Source organism: Ascaphus truei, chromosome 8, assembly GCF_040206685.1.
Source record: "Ascaphus truei isolate aAscTru1 chromosome 8, aAscTru1.hap1, whole genome shotgun sequence".
Taxonomy (NCBI): domain Eukaryota; kingdom Metazoa; phylum Chordata; class Amphibia; order Anura; family Ascaphidae; genus Ascaphus; species Ascaphus truei.
The window spans coordinates 71,301,932-71,328,211 of NC_134490.1; the positions used below are offsets into that span (position 1 = coordinate 71,301,932).

The 26,280-nt window shown below is 44.8% G+C and overlaps 1 protein-coding gene across 8 annotated transcripts in view; it reads right to left on the reverse strand.

Moving 5' to 3' along the window:
* Positions 1-19,576, reverse strand: part of CFAP46 (cilia and flagella associated protein 46) — a 134,115-nt gene extending 114,539 nt beyond the window's left edge. For 7 of the 8 annotated variants that reach the window (XM_075612560.1, XM_075612558.1, XM_075612554.1 and 4 more), the window contains exons 1-10: positions 19,486-19,576; positions 18,452-18,573; positions 16,219-16,350; positions 11,643-11,707; positions 11,007-11,171; positions 9,132-9,255; positions 7,516-7,610; positions 6,671-6,787; positions 5,108-5,207; positions 4,037-4,135 (exon numbers count right to left, since the gene is read on the reverse strand). In XM_075612560.1, coding sequence (XP_075468675.1) covers positions 4,037-4,135; positions 5,108-5,207; positions 6,671-6,787; positions 7,516-7,610; positions 9,132-9,255; positions 11,007-11,171; positions 11,643-11,707; positions 16,219-16,350; positions 18,452-18,573; positions 19,486-19,534 — 1,068 coding nt within the window. In that variant the 5' untranslated portion in view covers positions 19,535-19,576. The remainder of the gene's footprint in view (positions 1-4,036; positions 4,136-5,107; positions 5,208-6,670; positions 6,788-7,515; positions 7,611-9,131; positions 9,256-11,006; positions 11,172-11,642; positions 11,708-16,218; positions 16,351-18,451; positions 18,574-19,485) is intronic. The other variant, XM_075612559.1, reaches the window with a different exon arrangement.
* Positions 19,577-26,280: the final 6,704 nt, after the last annotated feature.

Here is a 26,280-nt window from a genome sequence, read left to right on the forward strand (position 1 = left end):
AACAGGCTCGTAATCCAGGTACACCCACGCGGGAGAAAACAGCCCCTCACACTGGCCAGCAGCCATCACGCGTCCACGCCAAGGAAGAGGCGACCGCACAGACCGTCCCAGCAACTACCTCAGAACGGGGCAAACGCGCCGACGTCTCAGGTCTGACAGACATAGCCAAGTACATGATCCGGCGCGACTTGGTGCACGCAGGACTCATCAGCTTCGACGACCGCCCTGAGAACTACCGGACGTGGAAGTTCACGTTCAAAGACGCAATCGACAGCTTGGACTTCTCAGCAAGGGAAGAGCTCAACCTGTTAGTTAAGTTCTTGGGGAACGTATCCAGGGAGCAAGCGCAGAGACTTCGGACGGCAAACGCACATCAACCCCAAGTAGGTCTGGACCTAGTGTGGGAAAGGCTAGAAGAGACCTATGGCAGCCCTGAAGCAGTCGAGGATTCACTCTTCAAAAGAATCGAGAGCTTCCCCAAGATCACGAGTAAAGACTACTCGAAGTTACGAGATCTTGGAGACCTGCTGCAAGAACTGGAGTTCGCAAGGAAAGACCATTCCTTAATAGGTCTCAACGCCCTAGATTCAGCTCGTGGAGTGAGACCCATCCTGGAGAAGCTACCCTTCAACCTCCAAGAAAGGTGGCTTTCACAAGGTTCCAAATACAAAAGGGAGAAGCAGGTTGTCTTCCCCCCATTCTCATTCTTCGTGAGCTTCATCTGCGAAGCGGCAAAGACAAGAAACGATCCCAGTTTCATCTTAGGTGCGCAAACCACATACAGTGCAAGCAGCCCGAAGAACGAGAGACCAGCGACGAGATATGGTAACCCCCAAACACCCATCTCGGCCCGCAGGACGGACGTGCCTCCCACGACCCAAACTACTCCCGATCAGTCGGTCGCCGGAGACAAGGAACCAAGGGACCCAAACAGGGAATGTCCCATACACAAGAAGCCACACCCACTCAACAAGTGCTTTGGGTTCAGGATGAAGTCCCTAGAGGAACGCAAGAGGTTACTTGGAGAATTCGGAGTTTGCTTCAAGTGCTGCGGTTCCACGACCCATCTAGCCAGGGACTGTAAGGAAGAGATCAAATGCACAGTGTGCGAGAGTTACAAGCACGTGACAGCGTTACACCCAGAGGCGATGACACTCCACCAACTCAAGAACCCATCCTCCATAGCGGAGCATGGCGGGGAGAAAGAAGAAGGAGAGTCAACATCCGTCACATCTCAGCGCACTGAGGTTTGCGGAAAAGAAGGTGACAAAATGTCCTGCTCCAAAATATGCCTTGTCGCAGTGCACCCCCAGGGACAACCTGAGAAGGCTATTCGGATGTACGCAATCCTCGACGACCAGAGCAACCGATCACTGGTCAGGTCAGAGTTCTTCGACATGTTTAACATACAAGATGGTGCCTTTCCTTACACTCTCAGAACGTGCGCAGGGCAAATGGAGACCACAGGGAGAAGAGTGAACGGCTACACCATATGCTCAATAGACGGCAAAGTGAACATGCCCCTTCCCACACTCATCGAGTGCAACCACATGACCACAAACAGGGACGAGATACCCACACCAGACGTGGCACTCCATTACCCCCACCTCAAAGGAATAGCCAACCACATCCGGCCGGTGGAACAAGACGCCAAGATCCTGCTGCTGCTCGGTAGGGACATCATGAGGGTACATAAAGTCCGTAAACAGCACAACGGACCCCACAACGCGCCATACGCCCAAAGACTCGACCTAGGATGGGTGATAGTGGGCAACTCGTGCACTAACAGAGAGCACGGGCAAGACTACGTTGATGCCCGCAGAACGGAGGTGACAGAATGTGGACACACATCTCTCTCTGAACCATGTCTTGGCCATCTCCAAGTGACCGAAGGGCCAAGTGAAGAGGAAAGACAAGGTCATACCCCTGAGACCAACAAAGACATCCTCACGCCGATGGGATGCGACAATGGCTTAGGATGCTCAGCAGTCCAGACAGCCAAGGATGATGAGTCGACCCCACCGAAGGAAGAGAGTAACCTCCCAAAGGTGACCGATAAAGGGATCGTCCTAAAAACAACAAACAATCAGACAATACTCCCGCGAGCAAGGGCACAATTAAGACGTACAGTTGTTCCTCTCCACAGAGTATCAAGCAACAGAGCAACCAATTGCCACGGCTGGCATAGCCGCAAAAGATTGCGCCCCACAGGCGAAGCCACAGTGTCAAAAGGACTGTTCGTTCAAACACGTAAAAGGGGACAGTTGCAGAGACATTTCCCAAAAGGATTTACAAGGACAAAAGAGACTGTTCTTCGTCATGTCCAGGGAGAAAACAACCTCCCGATGGCAGTCAACAAAGAAACACAAAAGCGTTTCACCAAACTACGCGGAGATGTTCTCGTGCAAGAGAAATGTACCGATGAACTACGGTGCACAGCGTTCCAGACAACAAGGAACGATGACAAACAAACACCCTCGAGGGAAGATAGAGGATTCCCGAGGTTAACTGTCAAGGAGCCCTCTAAAGACGGACTAAGCAGTCGGGTGACTCCGCTACCATTCCGTTCACCAAGGAGGCACTTCCCAAACAATGGAGAACATGCCATCTCTAGGTTCACCTCGCACCTCTGCGGCCCACAAAGGGAACCAGAGACCAAAAACAACTTTGTGGTCTTCATCCAGAAGATATTCTTTACCGGCCACGCAAAGCCAGCACCTCTAATGGAGGAAGGCAAAGAATGTCGGTACCTCCAATCACCTGGGGCCTACCACCCTCAGGAACCCGATCAAATCCGGGTAATGTTCAACCCCAGCGCTCAGCTTCAGGGAGTCTCCCTGAATGACGCCCCCTTTATTGGATTACATTCGACAACCAGTTTTCCAGGGACAGTAATCCGCTCCCACAAGGAGCCAAAAGCCCTCTCCTTCTGCCAAACGCCAGGTGATAGAGCGACAGGCTACCACGGCTGGTATACCCACAAGGGGATACACTCTGTGGGTGAAACTACAGAGACAAAAGGACTGTTCTCTCACAAGACTAAAAGGAAACAGTGCCAGAGACTTTTATACAAAGACATTGTGGTGCAACCAGCAAACCTGGAGCTGTGCATCCATCCTGCATCCTTTGCCAAAGAACCTTGGCCAAGGGACCTTGATACCAGTGATACCGGCCGGTGTCACATCGCTATGTGGACATGGACTCTTGCATTGTTTGAGAATGTGATGTTATCTTTGTTATGCATTGCACATATGTTCCACATATTCCAGTTATATAGTGGTATCTCCAGATACCAGACGGGGAGTGTCATGGAACAAGAATCACATTCCTGCCCGACCCCCCTTCTGCTTGTCAGCTCCTTAAGTTCAGCTGCAGGCATTGGCTCCACATACACACACTGTGCCTGTGTAACATGCAACAATGTTGCATTTTTTGCCTCTGAGCACATAATCAGTGAACTGCTACTGCAGCTTCTCCAGTCCTCCCAGTTAATGGACTTTCCCATGTTCTCCCCTGTCTTTTGCTGACAGTTAGTGCAGTCCCACTCAACCTTTAGTGTGACCCCTGCCCCTCACTTTCTTTTCCACCCTAGATTACAGTGAGTACAGACCTGTCTGCATCCACCCCTGGTAAGGCCTTTCTCTCTTACCATAGTCCAACCTCATAGAAGCATCCCACATAGAGAAGCACTCTCTGCCTACACTACACCCACAAGTTCCTGTGTTTTCTAATCCAGCAATAAAATTAAGAAAGACATTAAGGACTTGTCATGCTTTGGAAGAGGGAGGACATGAGTTGAGCTTACTGGAACTAATCATACATCATTCGTGACCCTGGTTCCAGGAAATATATATATATATATATATTTATTTATTATGTCTGCAGCATCCATAATGTATTTGTAAAATAAAGGAATGTGTATGAAAATGATTTGTAGACATTATTTCACACAGGAATCCCTTGCATTTCTGGCACATGGAAATGCATAGATGTGGCACTACAGAAGATATTCACAGGATACATTTCGTGTCCATACCTCAACTGCACTTTTGGTGTACAGAGCAGCTTTAGTGCCCAGATTCTGAACTTCATGCTCACATTCAAGACATTCAACGATTATGAGAGTGGCTGGGTCCTGCACAAGAAATACAAATCAGTTGTAAAGATCAATAACTTGTTAATAGCAAACAGTTAGATCGTGGCCGCCGTGTTAGTCTGGTTGCAATTTTGAGATCTACAGTAAACAAAACATATAGTATGCAAAATATTGTCCACCGTCAAGAATTAGACTTTAAGTTTTTATGGCAACTCCCCCTCCCCGATAATTCAATGGTGTTTTCAAGGGAAAGAAATGTATGAGTGACGCATGGCAATTTCTTTTTCTAAGTATTAAACATTTAATTAAGTTCACATACTGTATGACGATGAGCCAGGGTAGCATTCACTACCTGAGACCTATTCGTTTTCTGGTGCAAAAATTATACAGTTTATCTGTTTCCTTCCCAACTCCTCCTAGTGGACAGTCTCCAAAGTGTAAACTAATGTATGCATGTGCTAAACTAGCAGTAAGCTGCCCTGCGCATTTATACCAAGGTCAATCAATTTAACTGCAAAACCATGTTTTATGCATTAACATACTGTATAGATCAAAAGCACACTGCATTACATTTTAAGCTTCTCTACTAAGGGATTTTCTTCCGATGGTATTTGTTTACATGCCAGTGAGTTACTTATTTTTATACATTACATCAGGGGTGGAAACTTCAAGAGCCACCAACAGGCCAGGTATTTGGGATGTTCCTGCTTCAGCCCAGGTGGCTCAATCAGTGGCTCAGTCATTCTGACTGAGTCACTGATTGAGCTACTTGTGCTGATGCAAGGATATCCTTAAACCTTCACCCGTTGGTGGCCCTTGAGGACTGGGGTTGAATTACATGGTAAAATGTATAATGTACTATGTGCTCTCTTGCACATGTTGGTATGTTGTTTCCCTGGGAATGCTCTTGATGTCCTTACATGCAGGTCAGTACTGTATGTACATATATTGAACTGTTAACCAAAACATATACAGTAGACCGACATACACATGTACTTGTCTGAAACGTACAGAAACATATGTGTTCTTCAAATCATTGATGCAAGAAGCCACAAGTTGGTTGCATTTTAACTCCATGGAGAGACAAGCTAATTCAATCAGAAGTGGGATTCTGTAAAAGAATTTAAAAAAATCAATTTGGAACATTTAAAGAAAACACTTTTGGTGAAGACACCAAGAAATAAAATAGGAGAAACAAAACATACCTGCAGTATAACAGTATTATGATGCATAGATTATATTTTCTACACATATATTACAAATTTGGTTCCACTGACTCACTGTCACGGATCACGGATTACACAAAATTCAGCAATTGTTTGTCTAAAATGATATCAAGTCATTCCTTTTTCCTTTCAAAATCAACAGTTGGTCATGAAAAAGTTTTTGTAATAAAGCTATTGGATAATAGTTAGTGTTGTGTCTCTCTTAACAAACATATTGTAGTAGCTTTTGCTAAGCATGAAAAGATAAAACATCCAGCCCAATATCACATTTCTATACTAAGCCCTGTAAAGGCAGTTTACATTTAAAAAAATAAATAAATAAATTATATATATATATATATATATATATTTTTTTTTGTTTTGTTTAATTACATGCAGTATTTGATTACCTTTATTGAAAACTAATTACCTAAGCTGCCAATTGGTTGGTTCTCCCGTGATCAATCAGCAAAATCCTGTTTCCCAGGGTTCACTAAGGGCCTCATGCAGAGAGCAGCGGTGGAATTAATTGGAGAAAGTAAAAAATAGTACCTTTTTTGGCGTGATTTAATCTCCATATGCAGAAAGGTCATAAAACTGCATTTAAAATCCTGTCTGCATATGGAGAGTTTCAACCGGCGATATGAGCGCTGTTGAAACTTGTTGTAAAAAAATCTCGTTTTTTTTTTTTCTCCCCCACCGGCCGCCGAGCTCCAGCTTCTTGCCAACTGCGAAGGCGAAGCAAAATGTTGAAAATCGCGCCTTTTTTTGGCGCGAACAGCCGCTAGATGGCGATCGCGCCTCTCTGAATACGGCCATTTTCAACACTGGAGAGATTTAGGTTCTCGCCAGCCGCGCGGCGAGATTTGCAAATAATAAAAAAAAAATGGCGCTTCTTTCAAAACTCGCCATTACGTGCCTTTCTAAAGGCAGATTTCGCCAAAAAATCCCGCTTTTCATGTTAGCGCTGCTCTCTGCATGAGGCCCTAAATGGCTGCCTTTCAGTTTCAAATCAATCATTCGTCAGTGTACCTAGCAGCTACAATGTATTCTTATATTCCTAAGGTAACATTATCTACTGTTACAATTTGCAGCTCAAACAGGAAAGTGTTACAAAGATCTTGCACTGCTGGGGAGGTGGCTAAAGCCTGCTATAGAAATCAAAGGATGCTCAGTGTATTAAAACTCATTACAACTGCATTACGAGTTGGATTTAAAAATAAAAAAAAGTAGTAAATATTATCTAACACTACAGACCTGATTTACTAAAAAAACAAACAAAAAAAACATACATGTAGAAAATGCTTGGATTGCTCCTTTAAACCATCATATAAAAACAAGGACTAACAAGAAAGAACATAAAACTTACTTTTCTGGAATGGATATATTTGATGATGTTTCTTCTTCTTCACAAGTTGTCAAAAGTTTATAAATGTCATTGAGGTTTGTGAAAATGTCCTTTGTTGGTAAATTATTGTCCATTTGCCTTTGTTTTATGAAAATGTAGGAATAGAGTTAAAATAAGCAGTAAAATAAGCTGTTTTATTTGAAATACTATTATTTATGTGAACACAAAAATGGGGCCAGTATAGAGTGAATGCAGAATGTTATAGCTGGAAACATTAAGGAAACATATTGTTATTTTCCATGGCTTTGTGGCAATTAAATTATAACTAGAAATACATCACATAAAAAACTAATTACAATGTTAATGCTCACTGAGAAAAGAGGAGAAAAGGGAGAGGTAGGAAATATACAGGTAAGGCATGTATTATACTAAGCGCATGCGCGCGCACGGTAATGAAAAATACCTGTCTTCATACTACAGTGTATCCACTGCTGACGCGCGCGTGCGCACGGCAGACAGCATTGTTGCGGCAGCTTGGTGGAAATACAAAGAAATGTGTATTTTCAAGTGGCTGCTGTGCCACGTGACACTGAGTCAATCACAGTGAGGCCTACCCTCGTGACGTCATGGCCACGCCTACAAGCGGTGCGCGTCATTGTTTGCCTATAGGCACAAAACCTTAGTATAATACATGCTTAATGTACAAAATACTGATTTTTCAGAATGATGGCAATATTTTTTTCTACGATAACAGGAAAAACTATAAAACAACATAAAGCCCATAAAAGTATAGCTGGCCTATGATTGTTTGGCGCAACTTTATACTTTTAGGAAGATCTCATAAGAGTGAAAACTTTCATACTCACGATCTCAGCTTCTGAATTTCATAGATGACCGACAGCCTCATGGAAGCTTTGGTTTCCATAGCTGCTTTATCCAAATCAATTAATTTGTGATGTACCTTTAAATAACAAAATTATTATTTATAACTTTTGAAAACAAATGTCAAATGTACTTTGCCTGTATACATCTAATTGGTTATTCATTTGCACACTGGAAGTTTTTTACAAAAAGTGGTCAAGGAGTATTGTAAAAGTTACCTTTCAAACTCAGACTTTAAAAAAAAAACATTTGTTAAACCTGTCTGACACATGCAAATAAACCACACGTGGTATTTTTATTTACAGTACACTGTACGGTGGAGGGTTTTTGGCCTTTTTTTTTTTTTACCCACCATAACTTTTTTAATGTCTGGATATACCCACGTACCAGCTTCACGTTGCATAGCCAGCAACCAATCTCGCACTCGTGAGACTCAAAAGGTTGAAAGAGCTGTCTGTGAGCAGTGTTACTGGCTATGCACTGCTTTAACCCAGGCTGTGCTGAAAAGCTGTGTAATGCGGCAGAAATAAGCTCCGAGGGGTCCATGTTAAATTGGATGTGAAGTAAAGAAAGACACACTGTGCTCATTTCCATGTCATTACCCAGAATGTCATTACATCTATGCTGAAGCAAGGACTTATTCAGCCACCTGTGCTGAAGCTGGGATATTCTGAAAACATGACCTGTTGGGGGAGGAGGGGGGGCTTGACGACTGGAGTTGACCACGCTTGCTCTAACCCTTTAAGGCATATTCAATTACATAAGCTGTAAGCCTTAACACTGTTTCGTACAGGGGTGGGCAACTCCAGCCCTTAAGAACCACCAACAAGCCAGGTTTTCAGAATAGCTTCAGCTGAGATGGTTCAGTCTTTGGGCCTCATGCAGAGAGCAGCGGTAAGGTGAATAGCGGCATTTTTTGGAGAGAAATGCCTGTAGAACTGCAGGTACTGGCGAGTTTTAAAAAAAGCGCCATGTTTTTTTATTTTTTTGTGTTTCTCACCGAGCTACCGGCGAGAACCTAAATTTCCCCTGTTCTAAAAATATCCATATTCAGAAAGGCGCGATCGCCATCTAGTGGCTGATCGCGCCAATAACATGGAGAGAAATTCTCTATTTACCTCCGCCAAAAAAACTTGGCTGGAAGCTGGAGGTCGGCTGCCGGTGGGGGAGAAAAAAAAAAAAAACGCGTTTTTTTTTCAACACGTTTCAACAGCGCGCATATCGCTGGTTGAAACTCTCCATATGCAGAAAGGATTCTAAATGCAGTTTTCGGACCTTTCTGCATATGGAGAAAAAAACTCTCCATTAAAGCTTCTTTTTATTCCCCTCTCCAATTCTAAATAGCGCTGCTCTCTGCATGAGGCCCTTAGACTGAGCCACTGATTGAGCCACCTGTCCTGAAGCAGGTGTATCATTAACACCTGACCTGTTGGTGGCCCTTGAGGACGGGAGTTGCCCACCCCTGCTTTAGTAGATGTTGCCCTTGCTGTCACAATTTCCATGAATCTTGTCACATTAACTTATACTGTACTTGCACAGTTCCACCCTTACATAGCAACACCCGTCAAAGAAAAACATGACCTATCATTTCAGTAATCACCATTTTAGAGAAGAGCAGATGATATTTCTCAGGGACTTCCGCTTTAACATATTCTGCTGTCACAGACGCAAAGTCAGCAGCTGCCTCTATTTTTTGAGCATCCAACATGCACTCCAGCAGCTCCCTGAGAAGAAAGAAAAGAGGATGTGTATTGCGTGCAGGTATTCCCAATATTTATTCTTTGAACTCAAATTATTCCCTGACCATCTTCAAAATTAGATACCCAATATGTTTTTTCTTGCCGAATGAAGAACATGATAAACAAGTAAAAAAAAAAAGAATATATATATATAGATGCAAAATACAAACGGCGCAAATCAGTGACCACAGGTGATTGGATAAATAACACCTGTGGGATAAATAGCAATGAGTGTCCTTGCTATCTATCCCACAGGTGTTATTTATCCATTCCCCTGTTGTCACTGATTTGCGCCGTTTGTATTTTGATCCTTTGTATATTTTCTGCTATGGTTTATGTGTATATATATATATATATATATATATATATATATATATATATATATATATATACACATAAACCATAGCAGAAAATATACAAAGGATCAAAATACAAACGGCGCAAATCAGTGACAACAGGGGAATGGATAAATAACACCTGTGGGATAGATAGCAAGGACACTTATATATATATATTTATATAGTTATATATATATATATTTATATAGACGTGTGGTAACCAGGGGAATCCTGATGACCAAAGAAGACAGCTCACCGCAAAGATGATACAAAAAAGTGTATTATGAAACACAGGGCCGCCAACGTTTCGGTCCTCATAGAGGCACTGCCCTGAGGAAGGTCTCTCTACGAGGACCGAAACGTTGGCGGCCCTGTGTTTCATAATACACTTTTTTGTATCATCTTTGCGGTGGGCTGTCTTCTTTGGCCATCAGGATTCCCCTGGTGACCACACGTCTATATGTTGCATATGGGACAAGCATCTGCCTTCCAACCAAAACGTGAGTGCAAATCTCCATACCATGAATATATATATATATATATATATATATATATATATATAATTCCATCCCTATATACCAGTAGGGACCACATAGTATCTACACACACTTTTAGTATTGCAACACCCTCTCACATTTCCCCACCTATGCACACCATTGATATACTCCCACTCCACACACCTTTTGTAAAGCGCTGTATACACTGTGGGCTCTTTATTTATTTATATTTACACACACACACACTCTTACAATCCTCACATTCAGGGACTATTTAACACCTCTAGTCATAAATCGCACACTACACAGGGGTAGGGATGGGTCCTAGTCACATAACAAGATGCACTGTTTTTGAGTAAAACCCTTGCCTGCTTTATTCAATGTAACATCGCTGGAAGAAGAGATCAGTGTATCTCGAAAGCTCGCACAAATAAAAGCATTTCGTTAGCCACAGAACTGTATCGTCTATTCATTTTTTATATATATATTACACACACACACACGTATGCATTATGTATGGTATTTTACAAATGTTGGAGGTAGTGTATCTCTGAAAAATATTTTTCAGAAATGTTATGCATTTTTTAGATAATAAGTAGTTTAAAGTTAATTCAAATACTGTTGTTGTGATTCCTCACTTTTCCATATCCATATTGACACCATTCAGGCAATGTCTTAACTCATATGGGCCAAACATGCCTGTTTTTATCATGTTTGATGAACATCATGGCGGCATTGTGACGTTTAACCAGTGCGCACATAAGATGCAACAACATTGAATTGATCTACAAATGTAACATACCCATTTTCCAAAACCTTAGAATAAAAAAAAGCATCATTGATGTTTTCAATTTTGCGGTCATTTTTTTTTTTTTAAAGCTCTCAAAACAATTAAACTTACATCATAAGTTCTGCTTTCCAGGCCCGGTCTTGCTCGTCAATAAAATCCAAAGCTTGTACAACACGAGTAAGGCTAGGAATAAGGTGGTGGCGACTGCCGGACTTCAGAAATGGACGGACCGTCTGCCAGTATAAGACGGATGCGTTGGATACTAAAAAATAGTATCTGAAAAACAAAACAGCTACATGGGACTTTTTCTTTCTTGAGGTCAAATAAATGAATCCTACAAATGTTATTCTATAATGTTCAAAATGTAAAAGGATGCAGATAAAGGGTTTGGTTGGCAAAACTGTGCCTAGTAAGCTTATTTACGTCAATAGTCTTAACATTCAGTACAGCTACTGTTTTGTCAAAAGCCTAAAAGGCTTATAGCTTAGGGCAGCGGTTCTCAATTCCAGTCCTCAAGACCACCCAATAGGAGAGGTGTTAAGGATATCCCTGCTTCAGCACAGGATATCCCTGATTCAGCCACCTGTGCTGAAGCAGGGATATCCTGAAAACGTGACCAGTTGGGGGGGATCTTGAGGACTGGAGTTGAGAACCCCTGGATTAGGGTACGTACATCCCATAATGGAAAATTTTAACTAACTGCTTCAATAATTAAAACTGACAGAAAATTAATTAAATGGAACACACCTTTGCTGCTGTTTCGCAAATTCTATGGCCTTGAGATAAAATGCCACTGACCTTTTCAATTCATCCTGAAACAAAAATTGCCAAATTGACAATCATTTTAAAGCAGTTATTATGCAACATATTAGAATAGCACCATCACTTATTAGAGAAAATAAGTGAGATTATTTTGATATCAGTGATCAGGAGCAATATATATATATAACTTGCATAACATTAAAGTGACCGGTGAAGCTGCTAGTGCTGATGAGGAGGCAGCTAAAACCTTCCCTGTTACATTGGCCAAAATTATAGAGGACGGTGGCTATTGCGCACGTCAAGTGTTCAATGTTGATGAGACTGGGCTCTACTGGAAGAAAATGCCCAGTAGAAGCTACATTGCAAAAGAGGAAAAATCTATGCCCGGGTTTAAAGTTGCAAAGGACAGACTGACTCTTCTGCTTGGATCAAATGCTGCAGGTGATTTAAAGCTAAAACCTTTGCTTGTTTATCATGCAGTTTTTTTGGTGATTTGTCAACCACTATATATATATATATATATATACAGTGGTTGACAAATCACCAAAAAATCTACTCGCCACACAAAAAAATCTACTCGCCACCTAGTACCAAACGTGTGCTGCTTGGGCCAATAGGAGCTCGCCACGATGTTAAATCCACTCGCTCGGGGCGAGCAAATGTATAGGTTTGTCGAACACTGTTAATATATATTATATATATATATATATATATATATATATATATATATATATATATATATATATATAATACATTAAAAATGTATGTTTTAGAACAGGGGGGCGCAAACTTTTTTCCCTGCGCCCCCCTGACGGCTGTCCACTCGCTCCCGCGCCCCCCCCAACCCCAACTTACCCGCGCTCCGGCGTAATGACGTCACGTTGCCATAGCAACGTGACGTCACATGACCTCGCAGCGTCATTTTGACGCCGCGTTGCCATGGCGCCGCAGGGAGGAAGCCGCCGGAGCCTAGGTAAGTAAGGTTTACAGAGGCCCTGCAGCTCCCCCGGCACTTAATTTAAGTGCCTTCGGGAAGCGCGCGGGGCCTCTGTAAACCCCGCGCCCCCCGTCGGCAGTGTCGCGCCCCCCCTGGGGGTCGCGCCCCACAGTTTGCGCACCGCTGTTTTAGAAGAAAGCCTTTCTGGCTTTTTTATTTAAAGCTGCAGACCAAGCAATATCCTACATATTTTTTTTTTAAATAAATCAATTCTGTACTAAGAAAATACAGGCGGTCCTCGTTTTACGACGTTTTGTTTTACGACGAACGGCTTATCCGACGCTAGTCAATGCATCCTTATGGCCCATTTTACGACGCCCGAACGGCTTATCCGACGCTTTTACGACGCTTTAAAAAATTGCTACAAATGTCCAATCAGAAGGCTGCAGGTTAGGGAAATTATTCTGAACAGTCTGTGTGAAGGTTTAGTGGTGTATTTTAGGCCCTAACCATGGCTGATAAAGGCAAAAAGCAAAGTGCTGTTACTCCAAAAAGGAATAGAAAATCTATTACTTTGGAGACCAAACAAAACATAAGAAAGTGCTCTGAGAAAGGAGAGACGAACACAGAAATTGGACGTTCCTTGGATATACCTCGCACAACTATTGTGACAATAATCAAAGATAAGGCAAGAATCTTGGAACAGATCAAGGGATCAGCACCTATGCAAGTACAACAATAAGGCAACGTGTTGGGCATATTGCTGAGGTAGAAAAACTCCTCATCATATGGCTGGAAGATCAATCCCAGCGTCATGTGCCTATTAGTTTAGCCTTAATTCAGGCCAAGGCTTTGAGTCTTTATGAGGACAGTAAGCACCAGCATGGAGAAGGGTCCACCGAGGAAACATTCACTGCAAGTAAGGGCTGGTTTATGCGGTTTAAAGAGAGGGCAAACTTGCATAACATTAAAGTGACCGGTGAAGCTGCTAGTGCTGATGAGGAGGCAGCTAAAACCTTCCCTGTTACATTGGCCAAAATTATAGAGGACGGTGGCTATTGCGCACGTCAAGTGTTCAATGTTGATGAGACTGGGCTCTACTGGAAGAAAATGCCCAGTAGAAGCTACATTGCAAAAGAGGAAAAATCTATGCCCGGGTTTAAAGTTGCAAAGGACAGACTGACTCTTCTGCTTGGATCAAATGCTGCAGGTGATTTAAAGCTAAAACCTTTGCTTGTTTATCATGCAGTTTTTTTGGTGATTTGTCAACCACTATATATATATATATATATATACAGTGGTTGACAAATCACCAAAAAATCTACTCGCCACACAAAAAAATCTACTCGCCACCTAGTACCAAACGTGTGCTGCTTGGGCCAATAGGAGCTCGCCACGATGTTAAATCCACTCGCTCGGGGCGAGCAAATGTATAGGTTTGTCGAACACTGTTAATATATATTATATATCAATGTTGATGAGACTGGGCTCTACTGGAAGAAAATGCCCAGTAGAAGCTACATTGCAAAAGAGGAAAAATCTATGCCCGGGTTTAAAGTTGCAAAGGACAGACTGACTCTTCTGCTTGGATCAAATGCTGCAGGTGATTTAAAGCTAAAACCTTTGCTTGTTTATCATGCAGAAAACCCTAGGGCATTCAAGGGTTATGCAAAGAGCACACTTCCAGTGATTTGGAAGTCCAACCGTAAGGCATGGGTAACAGGGAGCCTTTTTGAGGACTGGTTCCAGCATCAATTTATCCCAGCTGTGCAATTATATTGCATAAACCAGAACCTTGATTTTAAAGCATTGCTGCTCCTGGACAATGCTCCTGGCCATCCCGTGTACCTGGATGACCATCATCCAAACGTCATGGTGGTGTTCATGCCCCCCAACACCACCTCATTGATACAGCCGATGGACTAGGGGGTTATCGCTTCCTTCAAGGCCTACTATCTTAGGCGAACATTTGCCCAGGCCATCAGAGCAACTGATGTGGAAGGAGGTCCAACCTTAAAAGAATTTTGGAAGGGTTACAACATTCTCCATGCAGTGAGAAACATCGGAGAGGCATGGAATGAGGTGAAACAATCCAATTTAAATGGAGTTTGGCGTAATTTGTGCCCGGATTTTGTGTCTGATGTCCATGGCCTTACAGAGACTGTTGTAGAGGTTACAGAAACTGTTGTGCAAATGGCCAGAGATCTCAACCGAGGATATTGAGGAGTTCTAACGAGTTGAGTAATGAAGACCTGATGCAATTAGAAGAGCAAAAAATTGCTGAAGAGGAGGCCCACCAATCTGCTGATGTGGCACAGCCACAGACACGTAAATCATTGTCAACCAAAATGTTGGCTGCGGCATTCAAGCACATTGATAGCGCACTGGCCATATTTGAGGACAATGACCCTAACATTGAACGGCGTTCAACAGTCAGTCGTGGGGTGTCTAACCAAATCAGCTGCTATAGAGAGATCTACATGCAGAAAAGGAAAGGATCTGTCCAGACTTCAATGAAGAGATTCTTCAAGAGGCCGAAACCTTCAAGTCCACCTACATCACCTCCAAAAAGTCCGTTGTCTGTTGAAGATCCCTCCCCCCCAATCATCTTCCTCCAATAATTGATGTTTTGTTTTGGTCATGTACATTACTGTACAGAATACAGTATAGTTTTATTTTTATTTTGCAGTTCTGGAATCAAATGTTTCCATCATAATCTATGTGTGTGCTGCATATCTTATTGCTTGAGTAAAATATTTTGTGTATTTTAGCATTAAAAATGCCTTCAGGAACGGAACGTTTGATTTAAACAGTGTTCCTATGGGAAAATGGGTTTCGCTATACGACGCTTCGCTATCCGACACCATTTTGAGTAACGCATTGCGTCGGATAACCGAGGACCGCCTGTATTAGCATTTTCATTTTTAAAACAACTCCAAATTACATTTTTAATGTATGATAATGTATCAAGCATTTTTTGTTTCTATAGCAACCATTTACAAAGTCATATCCCCTTCCTCTTCTGAAACAGGCACTGGCACACCCCTTTTTGAGCCCTGCCCTCTCTCCAGTAGTGCACCAATTGTATCTAGTGACTGCCTGGTCACATGATCTTCCCCACAGAACTTTGGCATATTAATATACATATGCGTTCCACTGACTGCAGAATACTCCTCTGCAGCCATTTAGTGAACCCCGAGCCAAATATTTGCCGATCGATCAGAGGAGAACGGATCGATCAGAAACTTAGCTAATTACTTATCATTGTGTGGATTGTATTGATGTACATATTAAAGGGGGGAAAAAAATAAATAAACGGCAGCTTCAACTGCTGCTTTTAATGGTTGGGTGCATATTATTATTTATTTCTGTCATGTTGTGTAACAGCTCTTTTGTCAAGGGACAAATGAGATTGAAGAATGCCTGGATCCCCTTTTTCGAGTGCTATATCTAGGGGTAAAATATTTAAGCTTCAAAACAAGATCAACATTGGTATTTAGCTTTACCAGATCAAAGACTGGCTCCTAAAGGTTTTGCACAATATACAACGACTATTTTGTATCTTCAGTCCTGTAATCGCATAAGGGCTCTTACATAAAAATGTAACTACTTCTACTTCCATACCACATTATTAGCAGACTGAGGGACATGTAACTGGGCTTCGCACAAATACGCCCGTCCAAAAAACTGGTTTGTAGGAGGGTTACTTTTAAAATACATCTGTAGGCAATCTCTGCTCACTGATTGATTTCCTACCTGCAACGACATACAAAGAAGAAAAATATAGCAACCAATTATTTAATAGAGACCAAATTATTATGTAAAGCAGGGGTGGGCAAAGTTTCCAGCATACGCCCCCCTCTCTCCTCCGGCTCGCGCCCCCCCACCTGCATGGCTCCGGTGTCAAATGACGTTGTGGAGTCATGTGACGTCATGTTGCCGTGCAACATAACGTCACGTGACCCCGCGGCGTCATGTGATGCCGGTTGTCATGGAGATGCATCGCTGGAACTCAAGGTAAGTTAAAAGCTACAGAGGCCTTGCGCGATCCCCGGCATTTATTTTAAATGCATTCGGGGCAGCGCGGGGCCTCTGTAACAGCCACGCCCCCCGGAAATTTTGCGGCCCCCACTTTACGCACCCCTGATGTAGAGGAATACATTGAAAAATTAAGGTGCAAATATAAATGTTATGTGTGACTTTCTCAGAAACTGGCATGTAATTAAGTGTCATTCTTAAACTGAACAATATCAGAGCACAAGTTAATGTTAGTGACCAATATTGCTTAAACCATTACTCTCTAAAATAATATTTAAAAGATTTTATAAAATATTTTACCAGGTCAAAAAATACATTGAGAGTTACCTCTCGTTTTCAAGTGTGTCCTGGGCACAAAGTGAAGTTGACAACGGTACAATTTACAGTTGCAAATATGTTTAAAGTTGAAAACAGCAGAAGTCTTAACGGACCTTAGACAGGAAGCAGAAGGAAGGATTTGAGAGACTCTGGTAATTGTGTTCTAGCAGCTGGGTGTTCAGTAAGAGAAGGAAGAGCGACCAGATTCTTTATTAAACCTGAAACCACAAGCAGGATTCTGGAGGTGGATCTAAGGAGATGGGTGATGTGTACAGTAGGGATGAGAAGCCTGCTCAGATAAACGGGAAACTTGTCCAGAACGTATTTGACGGTGAAATGAAAGATGTAAATTGCACCTGGACTCAAGGGATAGCCAACCTAGTCCAATTAACATATCACGATGGTAGGTGTGGAAGTTACATAATAGGACAAAATGGCATGTTGAGCTATAAAGAATGTCAAGTTTGTAGAGGTGAGTTTGGGGTGCTGTACCATGCACTATATCTCCATAGTCAATAATTGGCATTAGCAGCTGCTGTGCGATACACTTTCTGACCAATGGGCTTAGGCAGGATTTATTTCTATAAAGTACAATCAGTTTGGAATAGATTTTGGATGTTGGGTTGTCAATATGCAAATTAAATGTTAGATGGGAGTCTAGTCACATACCCAAATATGTAAAGCTGGTAACTGAGGCTAGATTAGCGTTAGGCTAGGTCCCCGCTGCCTGCTATGGCGGGTGCTGCAGGGACAAGAGCCGCCCCTCAATGGGGCCGAGCCCACTAACTACCTTGCCCGCCCCGTTGTGCGAACAGATTTCTGTGAAGACAGGAAATCTGTGCTCACAACTCGCGATGGAGCGCTGGCCACGCCCCCCGGTGGTTCAGCCAATGAGAGTGAACCTGCCGGGTGACATCATGACCGCGCCCCCCGCCCCATCCCCCGTCTTTCCCCCTGCAGCTCACCGCAGACCTGGGATCCCAGCTGCACGTGCCGCCAGCCTAGCAGGCGCGCGTGCAGAGCCGACACTGGGGCCTCAGCCTTAGAGCTGGGTCTGATCAGTAACTCTGTCATGGAAGCTTTAGTCCCAAGTATCATAGTTACTGTTTTGTCAGTGTTTAAAAACAGTTTGTTTTGGGTGATCCAGTTTTGAACCTTTGAAAAATCAGAGTGCAGTACATTTTCAAGGTCCGAGGCTGGGACTGGATAGGATAGTGTGACCAGCATACATACTGTATGCTGCAGAGAAGGTGTCTTACAAAGTGTGGGTAAGCTCGATAGCAGTAGTTATACAAACTTTGGGTGAATGCTCCTAAGCAGTAGTTATTGGTAATAATATTGTATTGGTCTCCATTTTCTAAATAAATATAAGAATTCTTAAAAGGGTATTGTTATTTTATTCACTACTTTATACTGCAGTATATGTACTCTTTATTTAAGCTTAACAAAAAAAAGTGTGGTTGTTCAAGTACTGTATTTCTGTAAAAAAACAAAAACTTACTTGGATAGCTTGTTCTGCACATAGGATATATAAATCACAGCTGAAGTTCTCTGGCACATCTACTGATCTGTCAGTATTAGCATCTTGAATTAATTTGTAAGCATTGAGTAAGGCATCGGCATCTTAAGAAGGTTATCAAAGGGCAAAGAAAGGATTAGTTAGTACACATACAATTAGTTAGTACACATACAATCTCCTATTTCTGCTTTTAGACACAAACATAAAACTTAACTATATGATGAACGAAAATATTATAAAATATTAATAAAAAAAACATTGTGTGTATATTTATACATATAAAATATAACAAACTTAAAATACAGATATTAGTTATAGCAATTTACACCATAGCTAAGGCACAGTATACACTATATAGTATATAGTATACATTTCAAAAGAATGAGCTCAGACATGCAACGTTAGAACAATATTGCTGAGAAAGATATGCAACTTTAAAACTGAAATAATATAAACATTAATGAAGACAGCTCACTAAAGAATTTGTACAGTGATTTTAGCTAGTACTGTATCTGCACGGATTAGTCATCAATGAAAGGCAATGTCCATGCATAACGCACGTCAATTCCCATGTAACAACTTTGCATTATATAGGCGTGAAAAAATAAATAAAGCAGTAAATATGAGAACTTAAAACCTTCTATCCAGAACAGCAAGTACTGTCTTCCCCTCACAGTAACGTTTAATAACAGACAAGCAGCAGCATTGACAGCTAACTGCCCTCCCCTGCCCTTGCTGGCTTTCTTCTTAAAACCCATATAATATACAATACATACTGATGTGAGACTGCCAATGAACAAGGCTGTGTTTCAACATCCTCCTTAGGTTCATTGTCAGTATCATTCAATGCAGAAATCGTATGTCTAGTCCCATATTAAATGATTTTTCATCAACTACCAATCACTCATTTAGAGCCAAAGACTGCTTTGATCCATTCCGGTCTTTGTGGATAACTCATTTAACCTCTCCCATTATTATTATTATTATAATGCAAATATTATAGTTAATGACAATACCTTGCTGATTTTCTGCTGCAGAGAGATGCTGCCTTATGGTCATATCCATTATACTCTTTGTTCATGAAGGCTAAATGTACTGAAAGAAAGATAATAGGATTTGTTTTAACCAAGAATGTCAATATGTGAAGAAATGTATCTTATAACATACTAGTGTTCAGCTATGTTATAAGGCTATTGTAAGTGTGAGTTGCTTTAGGAAGTCCAGCGTGCTTGATATATTTCACTTGGTAATAAAAACCTTGGCTAAAATGTATTGTGACTGTGTGCAATGTTTCTGATCATTAGTGGTTACCTTAAAATAAAATGTTACTGTGTAATTCATGAACGGAAGTGACTGCGCCTATTAAGGTTGACAGAAACCAGAAGGTAATTATATCCTTGCAGTGTCCACAAAAACGACACCTGTTTAATCAAATAAATCACATCATTATTAATATTAGTTTAGTAGGGTTTTACAACAGGGGTCTTTGATAAACTTAGCCCCCTGGTGACTTATTTAGTGCAACAAGCATGTTGTACTAGGTTTACATTTACTTCACAGACAAGGGGGAAAAAACAACCTTATTGTATTAGGAGTCACTAATGTTTTATTAAAATTGTGTAGATTTGTTGAAGTTTGAAATATTTTACCAACAAGAAAGATGCAACTTTATATTTTAAGAATGAATAAATATATTTTAGTCGCATCTCTATCCCTCCTTCTTCTGAATTTAAATTCTACTCTAGGCACACCTTTTGTAGTGTAAATATTGGGGTTGTTTTCTCTTTTCTTTGCCTTCTGGGGATTAGAAGTCACACTGCAGACTCTTGTGGACCTCTGATCTCAGTGTGTTCCTGGAACCTGAAGACATGTGGTTACCTTTAAAACCACAGTTTGTACAATATGGCGAAGCCTGAAACCCTTGCATTGCCTTTTCTAGCACTTATACAGATATCCCAATATTTATTTATTTATAAAATGTTTTACCAGGAAGCAAAACACCAAAAAGAATTGGACGGCGCTCCTACACTCATCAATATATGTGACAAAAAGTGGAATCAAGGCAAGTAAAATTAAATGATAGATACTAGGGTGAAAGTTGCTTGAAACCTCCAGTGAGGACTTGTTTCCAAAAAGTCCTCTAGTACAGCATATCTCCTCCAAGTTCCGGAAGGAGCAGGATCAACCCAGAAGAGAGAAAACAGCAATAGTGTACACTGAGTTAATATATGGAAATGTGGATAATAACTTGGCTCTTATGCATGCCAACTTACAAAAACGAAGTCTCCAGAGTGATACCAATGATCAGCCGTCACACAGTGTCTGCAGCCCATCAGCATTAGGAATTTGTCTTCCAGAGGCTCAGCCTCTTATTGCCTGTAATAACTACTGAAAGTGTGAGTAGTGTGTTTTTTATTAATACTAAAACTTGTTGTGTACTACTGGTCTGCACAATGTATCTATCTTTATCTTGTTGGATTACTGTGAGGGACATCCAACAAAATACATTTTGGAGCACAACTGGGTCGTTACCTGTATATCCTTGGGGTCCGGCAGTCATCAGCATATTAAAGAGGCACACAATAGCCAGAAGTTGTAACTGCTTTATTAATTCTTTGTTTTCGTAAGTGGGCATGCATAAGAGCCAAGTTACTATTCACATTTCTGTATATTAACACAGTGTACACTATTGCTGTTTTATTACCAGGAAGCAATACATTGAGAGTTAACTCTCTTTTTCAAGTATGTCCTGGGCACGGAGTTATGATGACAATACATGGTTACATTAAATAAACAGGGTTTTACATTATATAACAACACACATAACCCCAGCAAGCTCATTTTAGGAACCCCTGAGCCCCCACAAAATATAAATGTATATAAGTGTCAAAAACGAGAGCTACTGACTTCCCAAGTCAGCAGGTCTTTTTCATTCTGGGTCTGCCTTGTCGTGGCTCGCAGGCTTAGGCCCAGGACATAGTGCACTCAGCGTCGCTGAGCTGCGCTGAACAGATGCACAAAGCCCCTGCATCTGTTATCAGCGCGGCTATAGTTTTCACCCTCCGCATGCGCGCTGATGTGTGCTGAGGAGGAGAAACTCTTCCGAGAGCGGCAGATTGAAATTTGCCGCTCGGGGAAGCGGAGGAGCGGTCACGTGACCGCTCCCATCCAATGGGGCTGCAGCCGGTTCCCTACAGAGCCGCCATTGTTACTACAGAGCAACGCGACCAGACAGAAGGCAGTGTGTGTGTCCCACACACCAGAGATAGCATGCATGCACCGCCACCAGGGTGAGGGGTGGGGACTGCTCCTTACCGGCTTCTCACCAGACCGAGTCCGGCCATGGCAGTAGACAGATGAGAAGACGCCATACAGGAGTCATCCTCCCCTGCCTTGAATCGGACCAGGACCTGTGTGTGTGAAAAACGGACTGGTGCAGGGGGGTGGGTGTGAAAAACGGGCTGGTGCGGGTGCAGGGAGGTGGGTGTGAAAAACGGGCTGGGGCTGGTGCTGGTGCAGGGGGGTGGGTGTGAAAAACGGGCTGCGGCTGGTGCAGGGGGGTGGGTGTGAAAAACGGGCTGGTGGTGGGGGGGCAAACGGAGTGGTGTGGTGGGGGGAGAAGGGGTGGGGGGAGAGAGGAGGCAGAAGGGAGAGAGAGGGGGGCAGAGGGGGGGAGAAGGGGTGGGGGGAAAAGGGGTGGGGTGAGGGGGAGAGAGGAGGGGGGAGAGAGAGGGGGCAGAAGGGAGAGAGAGGGGGGCAGAAGGGAGAGAGGGGGGAGAAGGGGTGGGGGGAGGGGGAGAGAGGAGGCAGGAGGGGGGAGAGAGAGGGGGGGCAGAAGGGAGCGAGAGAGGGGAGAAGGGAGTGAGAGGGGGGAGAAGGGAGAGAGAGGGTGGGAGAAGGGAGAGAGAGGGGTGGGAGAAGGGAGAGAGAAGGGGGCAGAAGGGAGAGAGGGGGGGCAGAAGGGAGAGAGGGGGGGCAGAAGGGAGAGAGGGGGGGCAGAAGGGAGAGAGGGGGCAGAAGGGAGAGAGGGGGGGCAGAAGGGAGAGAGGGGGGGCAGAAGGGAGAGAGGGGGCAGAAGGGAAAGAGGGGGGGAAGTAGGGAGTGAGAGGGGGGGGGCAGAAGGGAGTGAGAGGGGGGGCAGGAGGGAGAGGGAGGGGGGGAGGAGGGAGAGGGAGGGGGGGAGGAGGGAGAGGGAGGGGGGGGAGGGGGGGAAGGAGGGAGAGGGAGGGGGGGAGGAGGGAGAGGGAGGGGGGGAGGAGGGAGAGGGAGGGGGGGGAGGAGGGAGAGGGAGGGGGGGAGGAGGGAGAGGGAGGGGGGGAGGAGGGAGAGGGAGGGGGGGAGCATGGAGAGGGAGGGGGGAGGTATGTGGAGGGAGAGGGAGGGGGGGAGGTATGAGGAGGGGAACCGGAGACACCGGGCAGGGTCAGGTGGGGACCGGAAGGATTGTATGTACGTACAGCATAGCACCAAACACCCAGAAATTAATGTGCGTGTGTGCATGTGCATGTGCATGTGCGTGAATATATTTATCAAAGTTGCACAATGTAAATAAATAATATATTCTCACAACAGGTCTTTTTTTTTTAATTTTTAAAATATTAAAATATATATTATATAATATACACACACACACACATAGGTTCCCCAGTGACACACAAACACACAGACCACTTCAAAGTGACACACACACACACACACACACACAGTGATACCCGCCTCCCAAGCGCGCTTGCTGTCTCCTCTGCCAGGACAGCAAAAAGCTCCTGGTAGAGCGAGCGGCAGCAAGCGAGAGCGAGCAGCAGCACCTAAGTGCTTACTATGTCCGAGGCCTACTATGCTTTGGCCAAAGGGTTAAACTAAATGACCCTTTTTCAAGAGAGTATATAAGTATTTTACTGTGCATTTTTGTCATATTGGAAGTAGCTTGTATGCTTCTCTGTGGCTTGTTGTATACATTATATACTGTATAAAGACATTGCATATGTAAATGCTCCTATCAGACTGATTTCAGAGGGCAAGGAGGAAGATCTATTAATGTTTTATATAATGGGGGGAGGGGGGTTAATCAGGAATATATATATATATATAGTTCAATGAGGGAGTGTTCCTGTTACTGACGGACTCTTCTTATTTAAGCTTTTTCTCGGATCATCTTAAGACCTATTCTGCATAGTGTCATCAGTAAGGGGTCGTGTTCTCGCTCCGCCTGTTCGGACCCGGGGTTTGCTGGTCACATACGTACATGATGTGTGCTGAGGAGGAGAAACTCTTCCGAGAGCGGCAGATTGAAATTTGCCGCTCGGGGAAGCGGAGGAGCGGTCACGTGACCGCTCCCATCCAATGGGGCTGCAGCCGGTTCCCTTCAGAGCCGCCATTGTTACTACAGAGCAACGCGACCAGACAGAAGGCAGTGTGTGTGTCCCACACACCAGAGATAGCATGCATGCACCGCCACCAGGGTGAGGGGGGGGGGACTGCTCCTTACCGGCTTCTCACCAGACCGAGTCCGGCCATGGCAGTAGACAGATGAGAAGACGCCATACAGGAGTCATCCTCCCCTGCCTTGAATCGGACCAGGACCTGTGTGTGTGAAAAAACGGACTGGTGCAGGGGGGGTGGGTGTGAAAAACGGGCTGGTGCGGGTGCAGGGAGGTGGGTGTGAAAAACGGGCTGGGGCTGGTGCTGGTGCAGGGGGGTGGGTGTGAAAAACGGGGCTGGGGCAGGTGCAGGGGGGTGGGTGTGAAAAACGGGCTGGTGGTGGGGGGGCAAACGGAGTGGTGTGGTGGGGGGAGAAGGGGTGGGGGGAGAGAGGAGGCAGAAGGGAGAGAGGGGGCAGAGGGGGGAGAAGGGGTGGGGGGGAGAAGGGGTGGGGGGAGGGGGGAGAGAGAGGGGGCAGAAGGGAGAGGGGGGGCAGAAGGGAGAAAGGGGGGAGAAGGGGTGGGGGGAGGGGGAGAGAGGAGGCAGGAGCGGGGAACAGAGGGGGGGCAGAAGGGAGCGAGAGGGGGGAGAAGGGAGGGAGAGGGGGGAGAAGGGAGAGAGAGGGTGGGAGAAGGGAGAGAGAGGGGTGGGAGAAGGGAGAGAGGGGGGGCAGAAGGGAGAGAGGGGGGCAGAAGGGAAAGAGGGGGGGAAGTAGGGAGTGAGAGGGGGGGCAGAAGGGAGTGAGAGGGGGGGCAGGAGGGAGAGGGAGGGGGGGGAGGAGGGAGAGGGAGGGGGGGGAGGAGGGAGAGGGAGGGGGTGGAGGAGGGAGAGGGGGGAGGAGGGAGAGGGGGGAGGAGGGAGAGGGAGGGGGGGGAGGAGGGAGAGGGAGGGGGGGGAGGAGGGAGAGGGAGGGGGGGAGGAGGGAGGGGGGGAGGAGGGAGGGGGGGGGGAGGAGGGAGGGGGGGGGGAAGGGAGGGGGGGAAGAGGGAGAGGGAGGGGGGGGGAAGAGGGAGAGGGAGGGGGGGGGGAAGAGGGAGAGGGAGGGGGGGAGGAGGGAGGGGGGGAGGAGGAGAGGGAGGGGGGGGAGGAGGGAGAGGGAGGGGGGGGAGGAGGGAGAGGGAGGGGGGGGAGGAGGGAGAGGGAGGGGGGGGAGGAGGGAGAGGGAGGGGGGGGGAGGAGGGAGAGGGAGGGCGGGAGGAGGGAGAGGGAGGGGGGGAGGAGGGAGAGGGGGGGAGGAGGGAGAGGAAGGGAGGGGAGAGGGAGGAGGGAGAGGGAGGGAGGGGAGAGGGAGGAGGGAGAGGGAGGGGGGGAGGAGGGAGAGGGAGGGGGGGAGGAGGGAGAGGGAGGGGGGGAGGAGGGAGAGGGAGGGGGGGAGGAGGGAGAGGGAGGGGGGGAGCATGAAGAGGGAGGGGGGGAGCATGAAGAGGGAGGGGGGGAGCATGGAGAGGGAGGGGGGGAGCATGGAGAGGGAGGGGGGAGGTATGTGGAGGGAGAGGGAGGGGGGGGAGGTATGAGGAGGGGAACCGGAGACACCGGGCAGGGTCAGGTGGGGACCGGAAGGATTGTATGTACGTACAGCATAGCACCAAACACCCAGAAATGAATGTGCGTGTGTGCATGTGCGTGTGTGCGTCTGTGAATATATTTATCAAAGTTGCACAATGTAAATAAATAATTTATTCTCACAACAGGTCTTTTTTTTTTAATTTTTAAAATATTAAAATATATATTATATAATATACACACACACACACACACACACACACACACACACACACACACACACACACACACACACACACACACACACACACATAGGTTCCCCAGTGACACACAAACACACAGACCACTTCAAAGTGACACACACACACACACACACACACACACACACACACAGTGATACCCGCCTCCCAAGCGCGCTTGCTGTCTCCTCTGCCAGGACAGCAAAAAGCTCCTGGTAGAGCGAGTGGCAGCAAGCGAGAGCGAGCAGCAGCACCTAAGTGCTTACTATGTCCGAGGCCTACTATGCTTTGGCCAAAGGGTTAAACTAAATGACCCTTTTTCAAGAGAATATATAAGTATTTTACTGTGCATTTTTGTCATATTGGAAGTAGCTTGTATGCTTCTCTGTCGCTTGTTGTATACATTATATACTGTATAAAGACATTGCATATGTAAATGCTCCTATCAGACTGATTTCAGAGGGCAAGGAGGAAGATCTATTAATGTTTTATATAATAGGGGGAGGGGGGTTAATCAGGAATATATATATATAGTTCAATGAGGGAGTGTTCCTGTTACTGACGGACTCTTCTTATTTAAGCTTTTCCTCGGATCATCTTAAGACCTATTCTGCATAGCGTCATCAGTAAGGGGTCGTGTTCTCTCTCCGA